At 36.5% G+C, this 24022-nt stretch overlaps 2 protein-coding genes and 1 long non-coding RNA gene across 3 annotated transcripts; 2 read left to right on the forward strand and 1 right to left on the reverse strand.

The window, feature by feature from the left end:
- The first annotated feature begins 2318 nt into the window (after positions 1–2318).
- LOC108943092 (uncharacterized) lies at positions 2319–5783 on the forward strand. Its single transcript, XR_001966998.3, has 3 exons — positions 2319–2710; positions 5558–5589; positions 5663–5783. It is a non-coding gene; the product is annotated as an uncharacterized lncRNA (long non-coding RNA).
- A 12011-nt stretch (positions 5784–17794) lies between these two features.
- LOC138900290 (uncharacterized) lies at positions 17795–18736 on the reverse strand. The gene is made up of 3 exons (XM_070187013.1): positions 18119–18736; positions 17948–18025; positions 17795–17875 (listed from the first exon to the last, which is right to left on the reverse strand). The coding sequence occupies exons 1-3, from the start codon at positions 18734–18736 to the stop codon at positions 17795–17797; spliced, it is 777 nt and encodes a 258-aa protein (XP_070043114.1).
- Positions 18737–21330: 2594 nt separating this feature from the next.
- Positions 21331–23704, forward strand: LOC104084558 (wall-associated receptor kinase-like 20). Its single transcript, XM_009588450.4, has 3 exons — positions 21331–22201; positions 22773–22829; positions 23287–23704. The coding sequence occupies exons 1-3, from the start codon at positions 21391–21393 to the stop codon at positions 23319–23321; spliced, it is 903 nt and encodes a 300-aa protein (XP_009586745.1). The 5' UTR covers positions 21331–21390; the 3' UTR covers positions 23322–23704.
- The last annotated feature ends 318 nt before the right edge of the window (positions 23705–24022 follow it).

The raw sequence follows: 24022 nt of genomic DNA on the forward strand, positions 1-24022 counted from the left end.
AAAATTACAAGTGTCACCAATATACAGAATGAAAATAATTAATAGAAGAAAATATCAAAAAATTACTTCAATCTTTCATTCTTACCTCCCGGTGTCACTAAAGAGATATGCATTAAAATCTCCACCAAAGCTTATAAAACTCTTCCCCCTTAAACCTCGATTCTACACAAATGGTGCATTATTAAAGGAAAATTCTTGACAAATAATTAATAGATAGAATTTTACATAATCAATTGTTCTTTTTAATGTTTAGATGTAAAAAACAAATATTAAAACTTCGATCGAAGGTTACTTATTTTTTCGAAGAATGTGCATAAAAATCACTTTCAAATGTTAAAAATTAGACATATTTGCAACAACTTATCTTCTCGAATAAAAAATAACTTGCATCAATCTCATTCCTCCACTTTTTTTATCAACTGCATTACGTGCAACATTAGATATTACTATCCTATCATCAACGCTCATATCGCGCTTCATTCGATTTGTTAGATAATGGATAACAATGCTTGTAGCTATCCCAAGTCCAAACTCCATTGAATATGTACATTAGGTCTTTTATGAAATTCAATAGTGAACAACAACATCCAATACAAAAAATAAGAAACTTTTTTATTTCAAGAAAAAATAATACTTAGTGTTTGCATTATAAATTCAAAAAGAAAATATATTATAAGTGAATGAGAAACAACTTATATTTAGTCACATCTCGCAACTAAAATGAGTAAGTAATCCAGCCAATCCATTAACAAAGTCTTCGTGAACGTTATTGAGAGATATCACGATTCAAATCTACATAATCAGTATCCTGTATATTATCCGATCCGAGCAAATCAATCCCATATACGAATCCCTACTTATATGCCTTTTACATGTATGCAGAAGGCTTTTCGAAAAATAAAATCTTTTTATACGATTAAAATCAATGCATGGACATAACCTTTAAATCAACACTCTCTAATAAATGAAATTGCATAAAGGTAATAAAATTCATTCACATGACCCTAAACCAGGAATTAGTAGCTTCCATACCTTATTTTTTTTGGAAGCATTTAAAACTTGGATGAAGATAGTTACTTTTAGAGATTCACTTGTAGAAACCTCTTTTCTATTTTGGTGTGAAACCATGATAAGATAGTTACTTTTAGAGATTTACTTGTAGGTAGGGGTCTATATATATAGATTCGGGTTGGTTTGGATTTTTTAGTTATCAAATTAAATCAATGGTGTCGGATTTTTAAATCTATAAATCAAATCAAACTAACAAAGTCGGGTTTTTCGGTTTTTTCGGGTTTTCGGATTTTTTCAGTAAAGTCTTCATAGCACAAAATATGTAACTTGTGCTCCAAATATTTCTTTAATCCTTGTAGGATACAACTATATAATATATTTTTCAAGAAAATAACACAATAATATAAGATGAGTCATAACATTGTACTAAAATATTTCATAACATAGATAATAAAATCGCATAAAACAAATACTATTTAATAAGCCATAATAAAAATGAACATAATCTAAAAGTACTATATAAGTCATTCTAAAATAAGTACATCTAATAAGTACTATTAATTACATGACTAAGCACTAAATAAAAAAATAAATTAAGTTATGCATTTCAATTATAAATCAATGCAAAACTAAAAATAGATATCCAACACTATTGTCATTTCTAGTATTGAATTGAATTTATTTTATTATCATTAGTATTGATTTGAACTTTATTTGAATTATTACATTTATGAGCTATAAAACTTATTGGACCATTCAAGAATGTTAAGTCCAAACTTTAAATAATACATTAAAAGATAAAACTGTAAAAAATATTTTAAGAAATGTATAAATGTAATATCGGGTTAGTTTGGTTTCGGTTTGACTTTTTTTAGTTAAAACCAAACCAAACCATTTATGGTCGGATTTGTTTTTCCAATACCAAATCACATCGAATTTTTTTTTCAGTTTAGCTCGGATTATCGGTTTGGTGCGATTTATTGATTTTCTTTGTACACCCCTACTTGTAGGTGCTTCATCCCTCTTACTTTTAAATGTCTCTTGGACTTTTCAAACAGAGGCACTAACATCATTAAAATAATATTTTTCTAAAGGCCAAACCCATAAACGGCCCCTTAAACTCGGCTCCGCTTTTCTTTTTGACACCTTTACTTTGGCCTTTTCTATTTCGACGCTCCAACCCATTCCCTCATGTGCCACTTAAACACAAAATACTGACTTGTTACATTGAGTGAGCCTCGTCACCCAGGTCGCGCGTGAGGCCTCTAGGAGGGGTAAAATCAGTCCTCTTTTAACGGTATTAAATTTTATCGTTGAGTCCCATTTATACCCGACTTTCCCTTACCCTTTCTCCATTATCAGATGTAAAAAAAATCCTTAATTCTCAAAGGCTCCATCTCCATGAATATTCAAAGGCTGCTTTCTTTTCTGCAATTTGTCGAAGCTTTAGTCGAAATTAATATGAAAGTGAACCCTATTGCCCTAATTTGTTAGTTGCTTCTTTTTCTTCCTGATTTTTAACTCGAACTCCATAGCCCTAATTTGTTAGTTGCTTCTTCTTCTTCCCTGATTTTTAACTCGAACTCCATGGCCATTGTAGCCGTGTCGAAAAGAGCAGAGAGTTCTTAAAAGGGATTGGATATTTGTTTTTGTGGTTTTAACGGGAAACTGAGAATTTCATGGTCCCCTAGAAATCCATGTCACGACCCAAAATCCTTTGAGGTCGTGATGGCATCATACACCACTGTCAGGCAAGCCAACAATACACACTTAGCTAAATTACCCATTTAAGTATTTTTGAAATCAAAAATTTCTTCAATGAAATAATAAATATAAAACTCATAGAGTAAATGATAAATATTTTTAGCAACTAAATTTCTAAATAATTCACAACCATTATCAAAACTCGGTGTCACAAGTTTATGAGCATTTACTAGGGAGTTAAAATAAAATACAGCATATGCCCGGAATACAAATTAGACAGAAAAAATATGATAACTCTGAAAGAGACTCTGTTGGCTGTGGATCGTAATACAGAATGCAGCTCACCTATGTCCCCACAATTTTAACCACACCTCTATGCCCACGAGGCCGCTAGACATATATGTACCTGCACAATAAAATGTGCAGCAAGTGCTGCATGAGTACAAAAAACAACGTGTACCCAGTAAGTATCAAGCCTAATCTCGAAGAGGTAGAGACGAGATGGCCGACTTTGACACTCACTAAGAGTCAATAACAATGGATAAAATAAAAATAGCAATATCTAGATCGACATGATTTATCGAATTTACAATGATTTTCTTTAACCAACAGAAATAATTAAACTTCTTCAATTCCAATAAATTTCCAATTTATCAATTAGCCTCATTTATAGGAATAACAATAATTTTTTTAACAAGCAGAGATAATTAGATCTATGAAATTCCAATAATTTTTAATTTATCAATTAAATTCATTCAAATGCAACAATTCTCAATCTATTAATTAAATTCACAAGCTGCAATTAAAATAGAAAAATATCGAGTAATTATTATTATTATTAGGCACGATTTCTGTCAAGGTCATACTGCTCGATCCAAAGTGTCTTGTACACTGTCGAGGGACGTGCGACACGATCCATAGATGCATCTATCCTGCCGAGGCGTTCGGCCCGATCCACAAGAAAGGAGAACATTTTCTTATGTACCTCCGGAAGGAGAGTATATTCATTAAAAGATCAATTCGAGAGGATAAATAATTTTTTTTAATAATTAATTAATTTAAACAGAAAATTTAAGCATATCGGATTTTCATCTTTTAATATTTTTAACTAACAATTCACAATATATATATATATATATATATATATATATATATATATATATATATCAAATAATATTAATTAGACAAAGAATACAATTTGCACAAGTAATTCATGCTTTGTGTCCTAAACTACCCAAACTTTAGTATTAATAGTAGCTACGCACGGACTCTCGTCCTCTCATGCGTACGTATCCCCCCCACAATTAGCAGCAATTATTAATTTAATTACCTATGGAGTAATTTCACCCTCACAAGATTAGACAAGAGACTTACCTTGTCTCAAAGTCCACTTTCCGATCAAAATGTCGTGTAAAAACTTCAATTCGATGTCGAAAAATCCGAAACTATCAAAATGTTATACAAAATAATTAATACATCTTCAATAATTCGAATTTGGGCTATTATATAAATTACCCTAACCAAAACAGTAAAATTAATAAAATTCACCCCGGGACCACGTGCCCGGATTCTGGAAATGTTTGGATAAAAACGTTACCCATAATCTCAAGAACTCAAATATATAATTTCTATCCAATTCCATAACCATTTTAGTGGTTAAAATCTCATTTTTATAAATATCTATGTTTTTCACCTAAACCTTTGATTTCTAAGATTTACTAGTTATAATCTACCCATAATCTATGTATTTAACTCAAGGTGTGTAGAATTAGCTTACCTCCAAATTGCTAGTTGAAATATCCTCTCAAGAAGCTCTGAAATTGCCCATACATAGAAGAAAAACGAACAAAAATGGACTGAGCTTCGTCTGTTTTAAGGTTCTACCCAAACAGATTTTTCGCACATGCGGAGAAGTACCGCACATGCGGCTTCCGCACCTGTGGAAATTCCTCGCAAGTGCGCATTTGTCCCTTTTGGTCTGGCACCGCACCTGCGGACAAATTGCTTGCTTCTGTGCAAGCGCAGGTGCGCCCCTTCCTTCGCATCTGCGGTTGCTGACAGCTCCTCTCCTTCGCACATACGCTGTATGGCTTGTACCTGTGGCTGGCCCATGCCTGGGTAGGATTCTGACAGAAGTTGGAAGCTTCAGTTCTTCTTCAAAATTCCAAAAATGATCTGAGCCTCGTCCGGTTAACACTCGGGGCCCCCAGGGCCTCGCACGAACATACCAACAGGTTTGAAATCATAAAACGGACTCGCTCGAACTCACAAAATGTGTAAAAGAACATCAAATCTAAGAATCATACCCCAAATCAAATTGAATCAAACTTAAGAACTTCAAGTTCTTCAATTTACTTCCAATGCGCCGAAACGTACTTAAACTATCCGGAAATATACGAAATTTTGCGTGCAAGTCTTAAATCACTATGCAAAACTATTCTCAGACTCGTAATTCCAAACGGACTTCAATTACTCCAAAACCTACTCCAAACCAAATTTTAAAGTACTTTAAACCTTTAAATAGTTGACTTTCACTATTAAGTGCCAAAACGCTCTCGGGTTATCCAAAACCCGATTCGAACATATGCCCAAGTCCAAAATTATCATACGAACCTATTGGAATCGTCAAATCCTGATTCCGGGATCGTTTTCTCAAAATATTGACCAAAGTCAAACTTGGCATTTTAAAGCTAACTTAAGGAACCAAGTGTTCCGATTCTAATCTGAACACTTCCAAATCCCGAACCAATCATCCCCGCAAGTCATAAATCATTAAAAGTACATTATTTAGGGGAACGGAATTCTAAAATTCAAAACGACTAGTTGGGTCGTTACAATCCAGGTCGACGATTTTATGGGTGTAAATTCGACAAAGTAAGTCGACCATATATTTTGAATTATTGGTTTAAGTTCGTTAAAACAAATTCGGTTTCATCTTATTTTGAAGGATCGAGGTGCTTGCGAGTACTTTAGATGGTATGACGAACATTTTCCCGAACAAGCCAAGAGGACCATTAATGGTTTACTGAAAAGGGTCAAAGAAAATTATGCAAAATTGGCTCGGGCAAGGAAGAAGTGGATTTTTGTGTTTGTAGTTGTGTTCATCGCATGGAATTGTTTGGTTATTCCTTCGTTTTGTTGAGGATGGCAGTCTTAATGTTTGTTTTTGGGATGGGTTTTGTGTAGCTTTCACTTTTGCTTGTTAATCAAAAATTTGAAGCTTGTTATACCGTGTTTTGCATATGTACTGGTTATGTTAAAAATAAAGTGGTATTGGTTCAAATGTAAATCAAAATGCTACAGTCCGTGTATGAGAAATTGCTAGTTTTCCAGAATAGTTTATGAAACTTCTTATGTACAGACTGCAGCTTCATTCTAAGAGAATGCCATGTCCAAGGCCGCTGAACTGACTGCATTTTAACAGCTGAAATTTAAATAACACAAACTGCTGAACTGCATTTTAACATCTGAAATTTAACAACACAAATTGACTGGAACTTACTGGAAACTGACTAAAGCATCAACAAATTTAACAACAGAAACTAACAACACAAAATTAACAACAGAAATTTAACAAATGAGTTAAATGCATCAACAATTCTTTAGTTACCAGAATAACATCGCAAAAACTAAAGGGCAATTGGTCTGAATCATCGACTACTTAAGTCTGCAAGTTGTAAAACAACATAAAGCAGCCCCAATAGGGGTCTTACAATTGCAATAACAAAAAATATCAAATAAAAGATTCATAACAACCTTGACTTAACTAGCCCTATAACATAGACAAAAGACTTCTAAAGCATTTCCCCTTCATGGGTTGACTAGAACTTCTTATATTCCTGACTGCACTCATCCTCTGAAACTGAAAAGTAGTCACTAATTATTTTCCTTTCCATTTCAGACATAGGCTTAAATCCAAGATCAAAATTTGTTGCAAATGCATCTCTAAATGTACCAGGTGCTATTACTCTTTCGGAATGTGCACCAGGCTGCAAAATACTAAAATTAGCAATTGATATGTAAAATAAAGAAACAAGGTTATAGAACTAGCTTGCATTCAGTATAGATCTTCCAGTCATTGTGTCTTGATAAACACTAAAACCAGACTGCTTAGGCCTCTTATATCCTACTAATTGGTGAGTTTCAGATGTTGCTTGTGTGTCTATGCCCCTTCCTTCCATAGCAGTAGTTGCTGATCTAAATTATCTCGTTTCCCTTACTCTTCCTCTTCCTCTTCCTCTTCCTACAGAACTGGACTGACTCTGACCACATCTTTTCAAAGCAGATGTGTCCTCACAAATTGAGGATGGAATGGTAGGCATGGTTGAGGTTGGCTGCCTCCTTGGAGTTGGCTGACTTCTTTGAGTTGACTGACTTGCTTGAGTATCAACCATGTTAGGCTAGAAGCATAAACGGTTAGTGTGAATTATAGAATGCTAAAATCATAGAAAATTAATTGATCTTACCCCTGATTTACATGCAGTTTTGTTGTGACCTAACTCATGACACTTTGAACAAGTCATCTTCACTTCTTTCTTTGACAGCTCGCCATGTTTCTTTGTTGGCTCATCCTTTGCTCTTCTCATGCATCTTTTAGGCCTTCCTGGCATTGGTTTTGGTTCAGGTGGCTCAATAGAGGGATTTGATAATTCTTGCCACATCTTCATGTTGGGAATAAGTTGTATAAAATATTGATAAGCTTTCATGAAGGTGGTCTTTCTGTATCAATGTTCAACCAAGACATCTAGATTTTGTCCTAAGTGATATAGGGAACAAATAACATGAGGACATGGAATTCCTCTCCACATCCAGGTTTTACAAGTGCAAGTCTTCTCTCTTAAATCAACAATATACCTAATATCATCATCAAAAATCTAAAAACCATTATCCCCGTTCCAAAGAACTTTACATCTCCTAGATACATCTTTATTTTCTTCTAAATTCATTCTTGTTATTGGGGATATATCTGTTATCCAAGTGTCACGACCCAAAATTTAACAAGTCGTGATGGCACCTAACCCAACCCGCTAGGTAAGCCAATTACCAACTATTTAATTCCAATAAAATTAATAAGGCAATTAATTAAAAGAAAATAGATAAAACCAATACATTTTCCCAAGAACTGGTAGCACAAATCATGAGCTTCTAAGAATAGAATTTACAAAACTGGTTTGAAATAATACATCATCTGTCCGAAATGTACATGAACAGATTGTTATAAATCTAAGGCTACCATGAACAAGAGGCAGCTACAACCGGAACGCAGGTACATCTTCAAGTCCGGCAACCATTGAGCACAACAACAACAATAGCCAATATTTGCACGCAATATGTAGAAGTGTAGTATCAGTACAACCGACCTCATGCACTGAGTAAGTAACAAACCTAGCCTTAGGTTGAAAGTAGTGACGAGCTTTTACCAAGGTCGGGTCCAAACCAATAGACCACAACAGTCTATAACAACGTAAAGCAAATAATACAAGTAGTAACTCAGAGATACAAATGCTCAACTAAATCATGATTTTAAAAAAATAGTTATTCCTTTCAAGTACATTAGTGAAAACTCCAAATTGTTTACCGAAGTTGCCAAAAATATGAATAAGTTTGAAAACAATAATTTTTCCGAAAATCTTTTCCAAAATAAGTAAGATGTCTCATTTCCTTTCCAGATAACCAGTGTAAGACAAATGAATCACTATGCCCACATATCAATATGTGTAAAAAATCATGAATGGCATGATATCGGACAACCAGGAAAATGCATTTTTATGTCTGTATATCATGTGTGCATGCCAATGCCATGTATCTCAGAGATGACTCATGTACTCACACTCTCAGAGTACTCAATCTCCCTGTCTCACACTTTCCACTCATCATGCTCAACCACTCGATACTGTATATGGCCCTCACGGCCTAGGGAAATCCATCCCAGAACATATAGAACACTGACTATAAGTCACCCAGTACCGAGGGAAAAGGGCAATCCAACCCTGCGTAGAAATCCATCTCCATGTATCAAATACTTCGGCCAAATCCATGTCCAGGGAAATTCATCCCTCAATAATATCATTCGCGCTCACTAGGGGTGTGTTACAGACTCCGGATGGGCTCCTTCAGCCCAAGCTCTATCATAAATCAGTATCAATATCAGAATCAATCAGAGCCCTGACCTCACTCAGTCATCAATCTCTCCAGTCTCTCTCTCATGGGCTCACAATGTCATAAAAACAGCCCAAAAATGATGATATAATGTATCAATAAATAACAACATAGACTAAGATATGATATGCATATGAATGCGTATGACTGAGTATGTAATGCAATGAAAACAGATAACTTAATAGCAGAAATGACCTCGGTAGGTCCCAACAGGATAGACATGTAGTCTAAACATAGTTTATAGCATGAATCACATTTTTGATAACTCTAGTACATAGAGATTTCATGATTTCAGACAAGTTCAAATAACTATACAGTTCACACGGTGCACGCCTATCACCTTGCATGTGCGCCACCTCAACACAAAATACATAACACGTATACTCAGGGTTTATACCCTCAGCTCCAAAATTAGAAGAGTTACTTAACTCGAACATCTCGAATCCAATGTCGAGCAAGCCAAACAATGCCCCAGAAATTCCATTCTATGCCTATCAACTTTCGAACGGCTTGAATCTAGTCACAATAAATTTGATTCAGTCCACACAATTTATAGGAATCAATTCCATATCAAAATACTAATATTTTCCACAAAAATCCGAAATTATCCCCCAAAAAATATCAGTGGGGCCCACATCTCGGAATCCGATAAAACTCACAAAATCCGACAATCCATCCAATTAAAGTTCAACCATACTAATTTCACTCAATTCCGACTACAAATCGATGTTCAAAACTCAAAATGTCGTATTATGAACTTTAGGCTAATACCCCCAATTTTCTCTTTAAATGCATCAACCAATTGCTAAAAATGAAGATATATTCATGGAATATTATCACAAGGGAGTCAAGTACACTTACCCCAAGTTGTGTGGAAAAGTTCCTCTCCAAAATCGCCCAAACCGAGCTCCAAAATGTCCAAAATGAGAAAAATCTCGGAACCCTCGTTTTAACACTGCCCAGGCATTTCTGCACCTGCGGTGCCTGGGCTCGCACCTGCGCATATGCTTTTGCAGACGAAAATGTGCTCCTTCAGAAATAGCATGCCTTCTAAAATCTCGCATTTGCGGCGCCCTTCTCGCATTTGCGGGCTCGCAGATGCACATTCCCCTTCGCACATGCGGCCTCGCACATGCGGGCCATTTCTTGGCACCTGCGAGCACTACCCAAATCCACTCTTGGCCGTTGCTGCGATTGGTTGCGCGCACATGCGGCTTCGCACCTGCGTTCAAAAGCTTCGCAGGTGCGATCACACTAGTAGGCTGCAGTCCCAGCATTTTCTTAAGTCCGAATTTGATCCGTTAACCCTCTGAAACTCACCCGAGTCCCCCGGGACCTCAATCAAATATACCAACAAGTCCCATAACATAATACGGACCTACTCAAGGCCTCAAATCACACCTAACAATATCGAAACGACGAATCGCACCTCAATTCAAAATCAATGAACGTTGAACTTTCAAATTCTATATCTTGTGCCGAAACACATCCAATCAATCCGGAGTGACTTCAAATTTTGCACGCAAGTCACATTTCACATTACGGACCTATTACAAATTTCCAGAATAGAATTTCGACCCCGATATCAAAAATCAACCCCCCGGTCAAACTTCCAAAAATTCAACTTTCGCCATTTTAAGCCTAATTTCACTACGGACCTCCAAATTATTTTTCGGACACGCTTCTAAGTCCAAAATCATCATACGGAGCTATTGGAATCATCATAATTCAAATTCGAGGTCGTTTACACATAAATCGACATATGGTCGAGTTTTCCAACTTAAGCCTTCCATTTAAGAGACTAAGTGTCTCATTTAACTCTAAATTCTCTTCGGACCCGAACTAACTAACCCGATAAGTCATACAACAGCTATAAAGCACAAATAGAGCAGTAAATGGGGAAACAAGATTGTAATACTCAAAATGACCTGCCGGGTCATTACATTCTCCCCCACTTAAACATATGTTCGTCCTCGAACATGCCAAGAGTTGTTTCCAAACCATCAAATCATTGTTCCATCTTACCACACACGTACCCGGGGGTGATCCCGCGTCACCCTATTCCACATAGGCCTCACAACACAATACAACTGAAAATCCTTAATTTAACCTTAGCCCGAAAATTTAAACAAATTCTTGGAATTCAATTCCCAACCTTCAGTTTCTTTTCAAGGCACGAATCTTACATTTACACATTGTATGAGTCTGAACAAGCTGCATCAAGCTATAACTATAACCACAGATATAATCACCTTGCATATTACATAACTCGCATGCCCGTAGCACCATTCCTAATCACGGTAACTACTTCAAACCAACCAAGTACTAGTATTTTAAACCTCATATCAAGCCAAACCTCATCCCAAAACCTTCGTACACTGTTGATAAAAGAAACACGCAGAATCTGGTCAGCTCTTATCAGATAAACAAGTCATGGAGCTCTCTCGCCCAAACCAGAACCATAATTACTTTCTAAGCCGAATTTCAATATTATCGTCCCACATATACCGAAATCAAACCTGATATTACCCATTCTAGGTCCAATGACCTTATATTATTAAACACAACTATCCCATAGACATGTCACATCAATATAACTCAGAGCCACAGCTCGTTCCATCGGTGCGCCAATACGCAACAATTCAAATGTACTCAGTCATGGAAAATGACTCAAATGAGAGAACTGCGCCGCAAGATTAACAAGTACTGCCACAACGAAATGTTGAAAACCCATCACACACCGTAGAACCATCACCCGATTCTAACACAAGGTTCATACCTTAGCATAACTCTATTGCAATGCATGACCCCATCCAAACGTTTGTCCATATTATATAACCCGAGCCACCCTGCTCAAAATAAATAACCACGGAGAGGCAAATGACGCAATGCCCCACAAAACCTGAAAGAACATAACCAATACGCAATCAATCATGCAATACCCAAACGCTTATCTCGTTCAAATTCCTCCACAAGGCCCCCAATAGAACCGCACCATGTGTGCATAACTAGTGAATCACAACTCCTCGTAGCATAAAAGAGTAACTCACCGATCATTCCAGAATATGAATAAGCTCAACATCAACCGAATGGAACATCCCCCAAAAATAGCAGTATGGAGCCAACCAATCCGACTCGGTGTAGAATACACATCCTAATTGGGCCTACCAATGGACTCCCAAATCAACTCTGGTTACCCACAAATAGATAAATAACCCTCCGAAAATCCATAATGACTAAGTCATACCACATATTATCATCTGGATAGCTTTGGTCATAACTTTACAGTCCACAACCACGAAACAATCTGCTCCTGAGAACTCACAGTCTCCAAATCCATAGAACATACGAATCACTATTTATTATTCCATCTTCACCGCCTGAATGTCTAACACATCTCTCGTACACAATCATCCCACGAGGAATATTTCTCCCATTCTTTCGTTCCACATAGCAACGTCTTAAAATCAACAGTCGATCAACCAGGAAAATGCCACAATACCTATGAAATATCCATAATTCAAAACATAGTGCGCCTTCTGAAATGTACGCTCTACTCACGCAATACCAAATAGTTATAGCATTCATCTAAACATCGAAAACCGTCCATGCCCTCTAAGAATTTATGACCTCTCTTTCAAAACTAAATTGTGACCTTGCACACGCCAACCTTAATCCCATAAAACACACCGCATCTATTATGCCATCATATGAAAATTACGAGAACCTCATAATTATTCTAAGTCATAAGTAGAATACATATCCGATTATCCATAAGCCTTCCATTTGATCCCAACAGGTAGAAAATCACAATACTCAACACGTTACCTCACGTCGATAGAAAATATCCATCTCAAACCATGGTTGAATCTATCAAGAACACTTTGAAATTCATTTGCATATAACCAAGCGATTAGAACTGAATTTCTCTAACTCGACCTAGCCACGCAGGTCACCAAACCCAAGAGTATTGCCACAAAGCACCTGTAGAAAATCCCCACATTATAAGCACCCAAAGAACCGATCATATCCATTACCATACTGATCCAATCTACCACCAAGTTGTCTTATTTCCTCGATTCCCTTCCGAATTTGCCTTCAAATTGATACTTATCCTTGCTAAAACACCATGATCTTTAACCACAACTCACCCCACGAACCTTAGCATAGAACCACAACGCCCGACGACCCTTAAGCAATTGTATTCTTCTTAAGCACCTCCATAAATAACACAATTATAACACTCACTTTGAAAATACCTTATGTAAATTTAAAATTGTTCTTCTTACCTTCCTTATACTAAAATACAGAATCTATATTCATACAGAATTTCCGCAAGTCGAGGCACCATCAAATGCAAATCTCAGATTTTATCCATACACAAATCTGGAGGAATTCTCAATTGCTATATATAAACCTTGTACCTATTGGAACTTTCTCGAGAGTCACACATTTTGCTCAAATCTAAAAATTGCACCGCCCAACGGGCTGAAAGACACGTGCCCCATTAGCACAGCACCACTCAAAGAAGTAACCATGCCTTAACACCATCAATCGAATCTATACTTCGTGCGCACTACATCCTTCAAATAACAACTTAATCATTCCATGATTTTCATATAATCATACAGCGCAATATAACTCGTATTCAGGAATTTCATTATTTTAGTCTTTCTCGATCTCAACCTCCATAAGTCATAACTAACCCACAAGTATGCGTCAGACCAAAACTAAAATTTAACATATAATCATGAAACTAAACCGTCAGCAGCAGGCTCCCCACTTGGCTCAAAACCATAGAACAAAACAGTTTATAACTCACAATACTCATACTCTATTACCGTCATAATATTGCAGTCAGTTCAACAAAAATTCTTCTCAAGCTCATACAACGCCAATCATAAAATACTTCAATCGTCCTCTAGGCTCGCATTCATCCTCTTAACACTAAAGTCAACTTTCTCAACTAGATTCAAATTCAAATCTTAACACATACGTCCCACTAGCGGAAAAGAAACTCTCCACTCACATTATAAGGAACACACCTACGTAGACTACTCCGCAAGGGATAACCCACCTGCTTAGCCTCAAATTGGTATCTCGTTATACCCTTTCGCAGTCACAATTACTATGTAATCACTTAGTCTATCTGAGTCCAAACTCACTAACCAGACATGAGAATTTAATTTGTCCCAAAATTTAACAACGTGAAAGATCCTTCAAAACATTAATACTCATCATAAAGCCATTTCACCGCTCATCAAGCCACAAATTCCACTTGTAGGGACATTATCGGACATATGAGTCCAAATGTACAGGTTACAACTGAAGATACCGAGCCTAAGTTGTGTTCTAAACTTGTCCTCAAATCCTCCAGACTGGCCCATCACCAAAACAAAGAATACTCACATCGAACCTCATCCATGGAATCACAAGTCGGCGATGCACAGCTGATACCGAGCGCTCATATGTCATACGAATGCATGGAAGGAATTCAAAGAGTTATATTTCAAGCTGAATCAATTCTGCACGATAAAGAAAGAAAGATGGGAAATTATCCTAAATGCCCTATAGCCTCTCGAAGATAAGTATGGACGTCATCATACAGATCTGTAAGACTCTAATAGACACTTGCTCATGACTTGTAGAACCTATGAACCTAGAGCTATGATACCACCTTATCACGACCCAAACTCTAACTAGTCGTGATGACACCTAACCCAACCCGCTAGGTAAGCCAATTACCAACTATCCAATTCCAATAAAATTAATAAGGTAATTAATTAAAAGAAAATAGATAAAACCAATACATTTTCCCAAGAACTCGTAGTCAAATCATGAGCTTCTAAGAATAGAATTTACAAAACTGGTATGAAATAATACATTATTTGTTCGAATGTACATGAGCAGATTGTTATAAATCTAAGGCTACCATGAACAAGAGGCAGCTACAACCGGAACGCAGGTACATCTTCAAGTCCGGCAACAACAGCATCCAACATCTGCACACAATGTGCAGAAGTGTAGTATCAGTACAACCGACCTCATGTACTGAGTAAGTAACAAATCTAGCCTTAGGTTAAAAGTAGTAACGAGCTTTTATCAAAGTCGGGTCCAAACCAATAGTCCATAACAGTCCATAACAACGTAAAGCAAATAATACAAGTAGTAACTCAGAGATAAAAATGCTCAACTAAATCATGATTTTAAAAAAATAGTTCTTCCCTTCAAGTACATCAGTGAAAAACCCAAATTGTTTACCGAAGTTGCCAAAAATATGAATAAGTTTGAAAAAAATAATTTTCCCGAAAATCCTTTCCAAAATAAGTAACATGTCTCATTTCCTTTCAGATAACCAGTATAAGACAAATGTATCATTATGCCCACATATCAATGTGTGTAAAAAATCATGAATGACGTGATACCGTACAACCAGGAAAATGCATCTATATGTATGTATGTCATGTGTGCATGCCAATGCCATGTATCTCAGAGATGACTCATGTACTCACACTCTCAGAGTACTCAATCTCCCTGTCTCACACTTTCCATTCATTATGATCAACCACTCGGTACTGTATATGGCCCGCACGGCCTAGGAAAATTCATCCCGGAACATATACAACATTGACTATAAGTCACCCAGTACCGAGGAAAAAGGGAAATCCAACCCTGTGGAGAAATCCATCTTCAGGTATCAAATACTTCGGCCAAATCCATGTCCATGGAAATCCATCCCTCAATAATATCATCCGCGCTCACTAGGGGTGTATTACAGACTCCGGAGGAGCTCCTTCAGCCCAAGCACTATCATAAATCAGTATCAATATCAGAATCAATCTGGCCCCCGGCCTCACTCAGTCATCAATCTCTCCAGTCTCTCTCTCATGGGATCACAATGCCATGAAAACAGCCCAAAAATGATGATATAATATATCAATAAATAACAACAGAGACTGAGATATGATATGCATATGAATGCGTATGACTGAGTATGTAATGCAATAAAAACAAATAACTTAATCGCAGAAATGACCTCGGTGGATCCCAACAGGATAGACATGTAGTCTAAACATAGTTTATAGCATGAATCACATTTTTGATAACTCTAGTACATAGAGATTTCATGATTTCAGACAAGTTCAAATAACTATACAGTTCACACGGTGCACGCTCACACGCCCGTCAGCTAGCATGTGCGCCACCTCAACACAAAATACATAACACATATACTCAGGGTTCATACTCTCAACTCCAAGATTAGAAGAGTTACTTACCTCGAACATCTCGAATCCAATGTCGAGCAAGCCAAACAATGCTCCAGAAATTCCATTATTTGCCTATCAACTTTCAAACGGCTTGAATCTAGTCACAATAAATTTGATTCAGTCCACACAATTTATAGGAATCAATTACATATCAAAATACTAATATTTTCCACAAAGATTCAAAATTATGCCCCAAAATATCATATGTGGGGCCCACATCTTGGAATCCAATGAAATTCACAAAATTCGATAACCCATCCAATTACAAGTTCAACCATACTAATTTCACTCAATTCTGACTCCAAATCGATGTTCAAAACTCAAATTTTCGTATTATGAACTTAAGGCCAACACCCCAAATTTTCTCTTTAAATTCATCAACCAATTGCTAAAATGAAGATAGATTCATGGAATATTATCACAAGGGAGTCAAGAACACTTACCTCAAATTGTGTGGAAACATTCCTCTCCAAAATCGCCCAAACCGAGCTCCAAAATGAGAAAAATCTCGGAACCCTCGTTTTAACACTGCCCAGGAATTTCCGCACCTGTGGTGCCTAGGCTCGCACCCATGCATCCTCTTTTGCAGACGAAAATGTGCGTGTGCGGAAACAGCCTACCTTCAAAAATCTCGCATCTGCGGTCTCGCAGATGCGCATTCCCCTTCGCACATGCGGCCTCGTAGATGCAGGCCATTTTTTCGCACTTGCGAGCACTACCCAGTTCCACTATTGGCCGCTTCTGCGATCGGTTGCGCGCATATGCGGCTTCGCACCTGCGATCACACCAGTAGGCAGCAGTTTCAGCATTTTCTTAAGTCCGAATTTGATCTGTTAACCCTCCGAAACTCACCCAAGGCCCTCGGGACCTCAACCAAATATAGCAACAAGTCCCATAACATAATACAGACCTACTCGAGGCATCAAATCACACCTAACAACATCGAAACGATGAATTGCACCTCAATTCAAAATCAATGAACGTTGAACTTTCAAATTCTATATCTTGTGCCGAAATACATCCAATCAATCTGGAATAACTTTAAATTTTGCACGAAAGTCACATTTTACATTACTGACCTATTTCAAATTTCCAGAATCGGATTTCGACTCCGATATCAAAAGTCAACCCCCGGTCAAACTTCCAAACATTCAATTTTCGTCATTTCAAGCCTAATTCCACTACGGACCTCTAAATTATTTTCCAAACACGCTCCTAAGTCCAAAATCATCATACGGGGCTATTGGAATCATCAAAATTCAAATCTGAGATCGTTTACATATAAATTGACATACGATCAACTTTTTCAACTTAAGCTTTCCATTTAAAAAACTAATTGTCTCATTTCACTCTAAATTCTCTCCAGACCCGAACTAAATAACCTGATAAGTCATACAATAGCTATAAAGTACAAATAGAGCAGTAAATGAAAAAATGGGATTGTAATACTCAAAACGACCGGCCGGGTCGTTACACCAAGTATCATCAAATCTCTTCATATCAACAATTCTAGTCATCACTTTGTGTCTCATTTCCTCTAACATATTTATAATTGACTTGTGCCTAGGTACCATTATCCATGAATTAAATGTCTCACACATATTATTTTCAACAGCATTACATTTAGACACATGACTAAAATAAGCCCTTACCTATACTTCTTTGTTGTAATCCAGAACATCTTCACATATGTTTCTCCCCAGCATTCCCAATCTTGCAAGCTCATCCTTGAACTGCACTATAAAGGAAGACTTGTCACATCTCCAGAATTGTATCCTTCTTTCGTCACCTTTCTATTTCTTTGCCCGGTTGGACCATATATGTCTAGCACACATTCTATGCTCTGCCATTGGTAAACAGTCTTCAATTGCATGTATTAATCCCTGTAAAAATAACAGACAACAGTAAAATTAATATCATTTAATTGAAGTTAAGGATAGCAGACAACAGTAAAATAAGTGTAAGCTGGAGATTACTTTTTGAATGTCTGACATTACTATTAAGTTGAAACCATCTCCTAACTCCAAGTCAGCACTCAGATTTTGAATGAACCATGTCCAAGAGTGTTTTGTCTCTTGGTCCACAACTGCCCATGCTATGGAAAACATATGAGTGTTCCCATTTTTGCCAACAGCTACCAACAACGCACCTTTACACAAGCCTTTTAAGAAGCATCCATCAAAACCAATAATTCTTCTGCAACCTTCTAACCAACCCCTTTTAAGGGCATCAAAACAGACATAAAAGTAAACAAACATGTTCTTCCCTGGTACAGTATCCTTGTTAGTTCTGATCCAGTAAGAACTCACTCGATTTGTCCTCTTAATCATATCAGCATAATCAGCCAATCTGGAAAATTCTAGCTTCCAGTCCTCAATAAACTCTTTCATTACAATTGCCTTAGACATGTATGCTATAGTCCTCCCAACATATAAACCAAGCTTCTGTCTAACCCATTCTTGAATCTCCCATAGTTTAATGTTTGGCTTAGATATTATTCTGTCCTTGAATTTTCTGGCAATGTATTTAGAAGTGCACAACTTATTTTTATTTTTATTAGTACACTTATTCCATGGATGGTACTTCTTCACCATGAAATCTCCATAATCTCTATCTCTACTTGCATATAACTCTCATTTGCACAAATCCTTACATTTGCACTTAACTCTAACTCTATGTTTTTCCTTAGGCCTAAGTGTAAGCTGCACTTTGTTCTCAACAGCATAGGATTGAACAACCTTCCTAAATTCTTCAACACCTTCAAAGACCATACCAAGTTCAAAAATAGCAAGTCAACATTCTGGGTCAAACCTGAGCTTCTTACTACTTATTCTAGCTGGTAAGTCAACACAGGTTCAGCAAGCACATCTAGCTCATCTTGATTGTCATCACTTCCTATGTCACTACTACCATAGTAATCCTCATATCCTCCCCTAATTTACCAGTATATTTATCTCTCTTACTTGGCCTATCAATGTCATTAAAACCTTTGTCTGCTCCAGTTTCCCCTAGCTCAACCTCCTTTGTTGGAGTAGGTGGCTTCCCCTTCTTCTTCAGCCTTTGTTTCCCCTTTTCTTTCTGCAGATTCTTTTTCCTTTTTTTATATTTTTATAGATCTTGACTCCTCATCTAATTCACCATCATCTCCTTCATGTATATCATCTAAATCAGTATCACTACTAAGCAAATCTGACAAATCTAGCTCTAAATGTTCAGCACCATCTACATTAGTATTTTCGGCAACTTTGTCTATTACAACCTCCCCAACTTCATCACCATATTGTTGTTCTGCATTTATATCACCAAAACCACCATCTAAAGTTGCCCTAGACTCATTATTAGTGGCTTCAACCACATCAGGCCCACAAATAAGAGTAGCTGGGACCACCTCCAAAGCAGGTTCTTCAATAACATGATTAACAAATATGTTCAGGACCCCCTCTTTACAGTAGCAGACAATATTATACAATTGTTCATCATTTTCAACCAGCACGAATTTTTTTGACCTAGGGTTAAAGACATAAAAAAAAAAAAAAAACAGTAACATACCCCAGTTGCCTTGTATAATACAGAAATTCAACCAATGAAAAGTGGTCTTTATCTATTGAATACTTTTTTATCTCACTCTCACCAACGTATTTGGCGACAGAATCTTCGATAAAAGTACCACCATGGTGGAAACATACAAGAATATATTCTTTGGCTGACATTATATCAACTTCCCTACAATAAAAAGGAAAAATGCCAAAAGAAGGTCACACGTCAGAAGATTTGAAAACAAGATAAAAAAACCTAACGGTAAAAAAACGCATTTAAAATAGGGGTCTCTAAGAACTTACCAGCAACAACCAGATGAAATAGAGCGAAAATTCAAGCCGATGTTCGCAGTATAGCCTTCACAAGAACGAAAATCCATTGAAAATCGATGGTTTCATCTAATAGGGTTTGCGATTTTGGTTAGCGGGGTGAGAGAAAACAGATTAATTTAGGTAAAAATAAAAGGGGTTATTTTGTTTTAACCCTTTAACTCGTCGTTGGTTAGTCTCACCAGGTCGGGGTTAATTGATCTGGGTTGGGGATCCTAGGTGGATGATATATCCAAGTTGCAGAGAATAATTGATTCAATTTACACGTGGGCGGCGCTTATGAACACGCGCATGACTTTTAAAAAAGGCCATGCGTTTTGTGTTTAAGTGGCACATGAGGGAATGAGTTGGAGCGTCAAAATGAAAAAGGCCAAAGTAAAGGTGTCAAAATAAAAAGTGGAGCCGAGTTTAAGGGGTCGTTTATGGGTTTGGCCTTTGCTAAAAATCTTGTTACATTGAAACATTATGGAGATAATTAGAGTCTTGGTGCTCTAGATCACTTCTAACTGGACAAGTATATGCACTCCCCTAGCTATTGGAATGCCATGACTAAGGGCCTGTTTGGTCATAATTTTTTTTTTTTACTTTCTTTCGAAAAAAATTCATTGTTTTCGGAATCAGTATTTGACTATGAAAATTTTAAATTTCACGTGAAGTTGAATTTCGGAATTTTTCAAAAATTTAATCTCCAAAAAGATGTTTTTCAAAATTTTCACTTCAAATCAGTCACAAAAATTAAAACGGCTCCAAATTGTATTCATGTCCAAACACAATTCTAATTTTCAAATACCATTTTAACTTAGAATATTTTTTCACTTTTTTCCAAAATTTCACGTTACTTATGTCCAAACGCCCACAAAAATTATGTATTGTGGGGATTCATCACAAAAAGGACTTGGTTTGGTGTTCAGCCTATCACAATCCATCTGCTTGAGATCGACAATGTGAGGAAGCTCACACAAGCATGTAAGGACACCAGTTAGAAAATTTGCTTCTACTTAATCATATTGTCATCTCAATGTGCAGCCTTTGAAAACTTGGTACCCGAAAGAAGCTTTGTTTCTATTATACAACAACAATAACAATAACAAAGTATAATTTCACAAATATGGATCGTAAAGAATAATGTGTATGTCTTATTTCTACCTAGGGGTAAAAAAAAATTTGTTTCAAATAGATGTTTAACCGAGAGACATGATAAAAATCTTGCTCTCCTTTTGAGGAGAATTGAAAATATGACTATTCCACCGAAAAAAGCATACCCCACTTACTCAAATATTTGTCTGTCACATTTAAAGAGGTTCATTTTCCACATTCATCAGTAAACTCAAATCACTCCCTCCTATTATCAAACACCTCTCTCTCTCTCTTTTCAAGTATCAATGTCATTTCCTACAAAAATATTTCCATTTTTTCTTTTATTTCTTCTTATTCATCCACTTCAAGCTGTTCCAAGTATCATTCCACTAAATGGTTCTTGTACTGATAAATGTGGCAGCATTGTCCTAAAATATCCCTTTGGTTCAGGATTTGGTTGTGGACATCCTACATTTTCAAGATTCATAAACTGTACTTATGGGGTGCTTCAGTTTTCCACTGGCACTGGCATTTACACTATATCCACACTAGACTACACAACCAACACACTTGTTTTAACAGACCCCTTTATGTCAACATGTTCCTCAATGCAAAACTCAGGCAGTTTTAATTTGGATCGGTCGACTCCCTTCAGCATTATGAAAGAAAACATCTTTGTTTTACTAGGATGTTCTACAACATCAGCTGTGTTTGATCCAAAACAAGATTTGTGTAATACCGGCTCGGGTTCAAATGTATGCAGAGGACTTTATTCTTGTAAAGGAGTAACAGGAATTGGCTTAGAACCAAATGCTCCTATATCTACATGTTGTGTATATGATCCACCAGTTCTTATTGGTTCAGGTTATGGTTTGAACTTGCCTAGACTTCAATGTTCTTCGTATTCGTCGATATATGGTTTTGGAGGTGATGAAGGAGATCCTATGAAATGGCAATATGGGATTTCTTTGCAGTATAATAATTCATATTTCACTGATAATTCTTGCAAGAACTGTGAGGATAGTGGTGGAATTTGTGGTTTTTCTGGTTCAGATGAGTCTTTTGCTTGCATTTGTAGGAATGGTGTTAACACTACCATTAATTGCTTCGGACGAGGTTTGTTGAGAATTTTTACACAATCAATGTTATTTAACCTGGCAGGGTCATTTGGTACAACGGTGGGATATCCGATGGGATAACTAATCCTACCATTTTAGTGTAAAAGTTATTCCGAGATTAGCTAATACTTCAAACCAAACATGGAATAAAGATAATCCCAAACTTTATCCCGGGATTATTATTCTTATCCCATGTACCAAACGGCCCGTTTGGTACGAGGGATAAGTGATAACTAATCACGTGATTAAATTTTAGATTAGTTTATCCCACGTTTGGTTGGGATAAAATCGTGTTATAACTAATTGTTATACCGAAATTGTAGTGTTATTTTTATCTCTCTAAGAGAGTGGGATAACAATCTCGAAATAACTAGTCCCGTAATAATTAATCCTTGGATAACTTAGTTTTTCGCACCTAGGGTTAACTGTCTGTCTTTTCAAATTACTAATTCTACTTTACTACAGATACCTGGAATTACCTTTTGATATGATCCTGATAGTGTAACATCTTTTGTATAGAAGTTAAACTATTCTACTCTAAGACCAATAAACTATATTGATGTGATCAGGATATGCTTGGAGTGGGACATGGAGACACAAAATTCAAACTGAAATGACTATTGGAGGTAAAAGGCAATGCCTTTTTTCAGTTTCTTTAAAGCTTTAAACTTTTTGGACAAAAAGTCTTCTTTATTTGAAAATTTTTGCTAGATTATCGCCCTTTTACATTACTCTTTCTCTCCTAAAAATGAAAGCTTATCCTCACCCCAAAAATGAGGAATTTTGGTAGGTGCTACTGAAATCAAATTTTTAAAGAAAAATATGGAAGAAATCAACACTCCCTAATACTCACATGTAGCATAATATGTGTCTGCTACCAAATTCCATGAACACATTTCAAGAGATGAACAATTTCCTTTTCTTTTGAATTTAACTTGAATACATTGATCAATGTACTGTATTTTAAACTGTTCTAGCAGGTAATCTCATTTTCTTTGAACGGTTAATAGTTACATGTAGTTATCTTTTAATTGTCCAGTATAGAACTTAAATTCTTTTTTGTTTTCTGTTTTATTTTTGCAGGAATCTTATTCTTTTGGATGATGCTTTTCATCTAAGGCGGCAGGATCTTGTTTTAGATTCAGGAACATGAATGGAAGAGCAAACAGTCCATTCTATGAAATTTATGTTTACTAGGATTAGACTAAAATTTACTCAATCTTGATCAAAAGTTATCTTCGTATGATCTATAGGTCACGGGTTTGAACCGAGAAATCAGTCACTGATGCTTGCATTAGGGTAGATTGCCTACATCGCACCCCAAGGGGTGCGGCCATTTACCGGACGCGGCGTGAATGCGGGATGCTTTGTGCACCAGCTACCATTTAAATCTTGATCAAAAGCCAAAAAGTTTGGTTCTGAAATTAGATGATTGTAGCTTTTTTATATGAATTCCATGGCTAATGAAGTTGTAACATTCAGTAAAATGACTTTTCACTCTTTTTCTCTATCTTGCCCATATTTGTTTTTACAAACTCCCTTTGGTGCTGCAATTGACCCAGGCACATAAGATTTTTCCAGTAAGGACTTCATGTTTCAAGTCTTGCTACATTTTATTGTACTACTTAAGTAATCAAACAAGAACTAACAATCAAACACAAATAACGTTGAAGAGGCAATGTGATTTCCCCACGCAGAGCACAATGTTTTCACAACCTGGTTTCACAATATAGCTACTGGTAAAGAAAATCAGAAGGTAAAAGCAAGAATGCTCAGCAGTTTTCTTTTTTCTCTATAACGGTGGTGTCAAGTCAGCTTT

This window comes from Nicotiana tomentosiformis, chromosome 10 (assembly GCF_000390325.3).
Source record: "Nicotiana tomentosiformis chromosome 10, ASM39032v3, whole genome shotgun sequence".
Taxonomy (NCBI): Eukaryota; Viridiplantae; Streptophyta; class Magnoliopsida; order Solanales; family Solanaceae; genus Nicotiana; species Nicotiana tomentosiformis.

Excerpts from the sequence above, each read along its gene's own strand:
- LOC138900290 (XM_070187013.1), bottom strand. The coding sequence starts at position 18,736 with ATGGTGAAGAAGTACCATCCATGGAATAAGTGTACTAATAAAAATAAA. Across the intron at positions 18,026-18,118 it reads TAATGTCAGACATTCAAAAA|GGATTAATACATGCAATTGA; the intron begins GTAATCTCCAGC and ends TTATTTTTACAG. Across the intron at positions 17,876-17,947 it reads GACATATATGGTCCAACCGG|TTCAAGGATGAGCTTGCAAG; the intron begins GCAAAGAAATAG and ends TTTATAGTGCAG.
- LOC104084558 (XM_009588450.4), top strand. The coding sequence starts at position 21,391 with ATGTCATTTCCTACAAAAATATTTCCATTTTTTCTTTTATTTCTTCTT. Across the intron at positions 22,202-22,772 it reads CATTAATTGCTTCGGACGAG|GATATGCTTGGAGTGGGACA; the intron begins GTTTGTTGAGAA and ends TGATGTGATCAG. Across the intron at positions 22,830-23,286 it reads AACTGAAATGACTATTGGAG|GAATCTTATTCTTTTGGATG; the intron begins GTAAAAGGCAAT and ends TTATTTTTGCAG.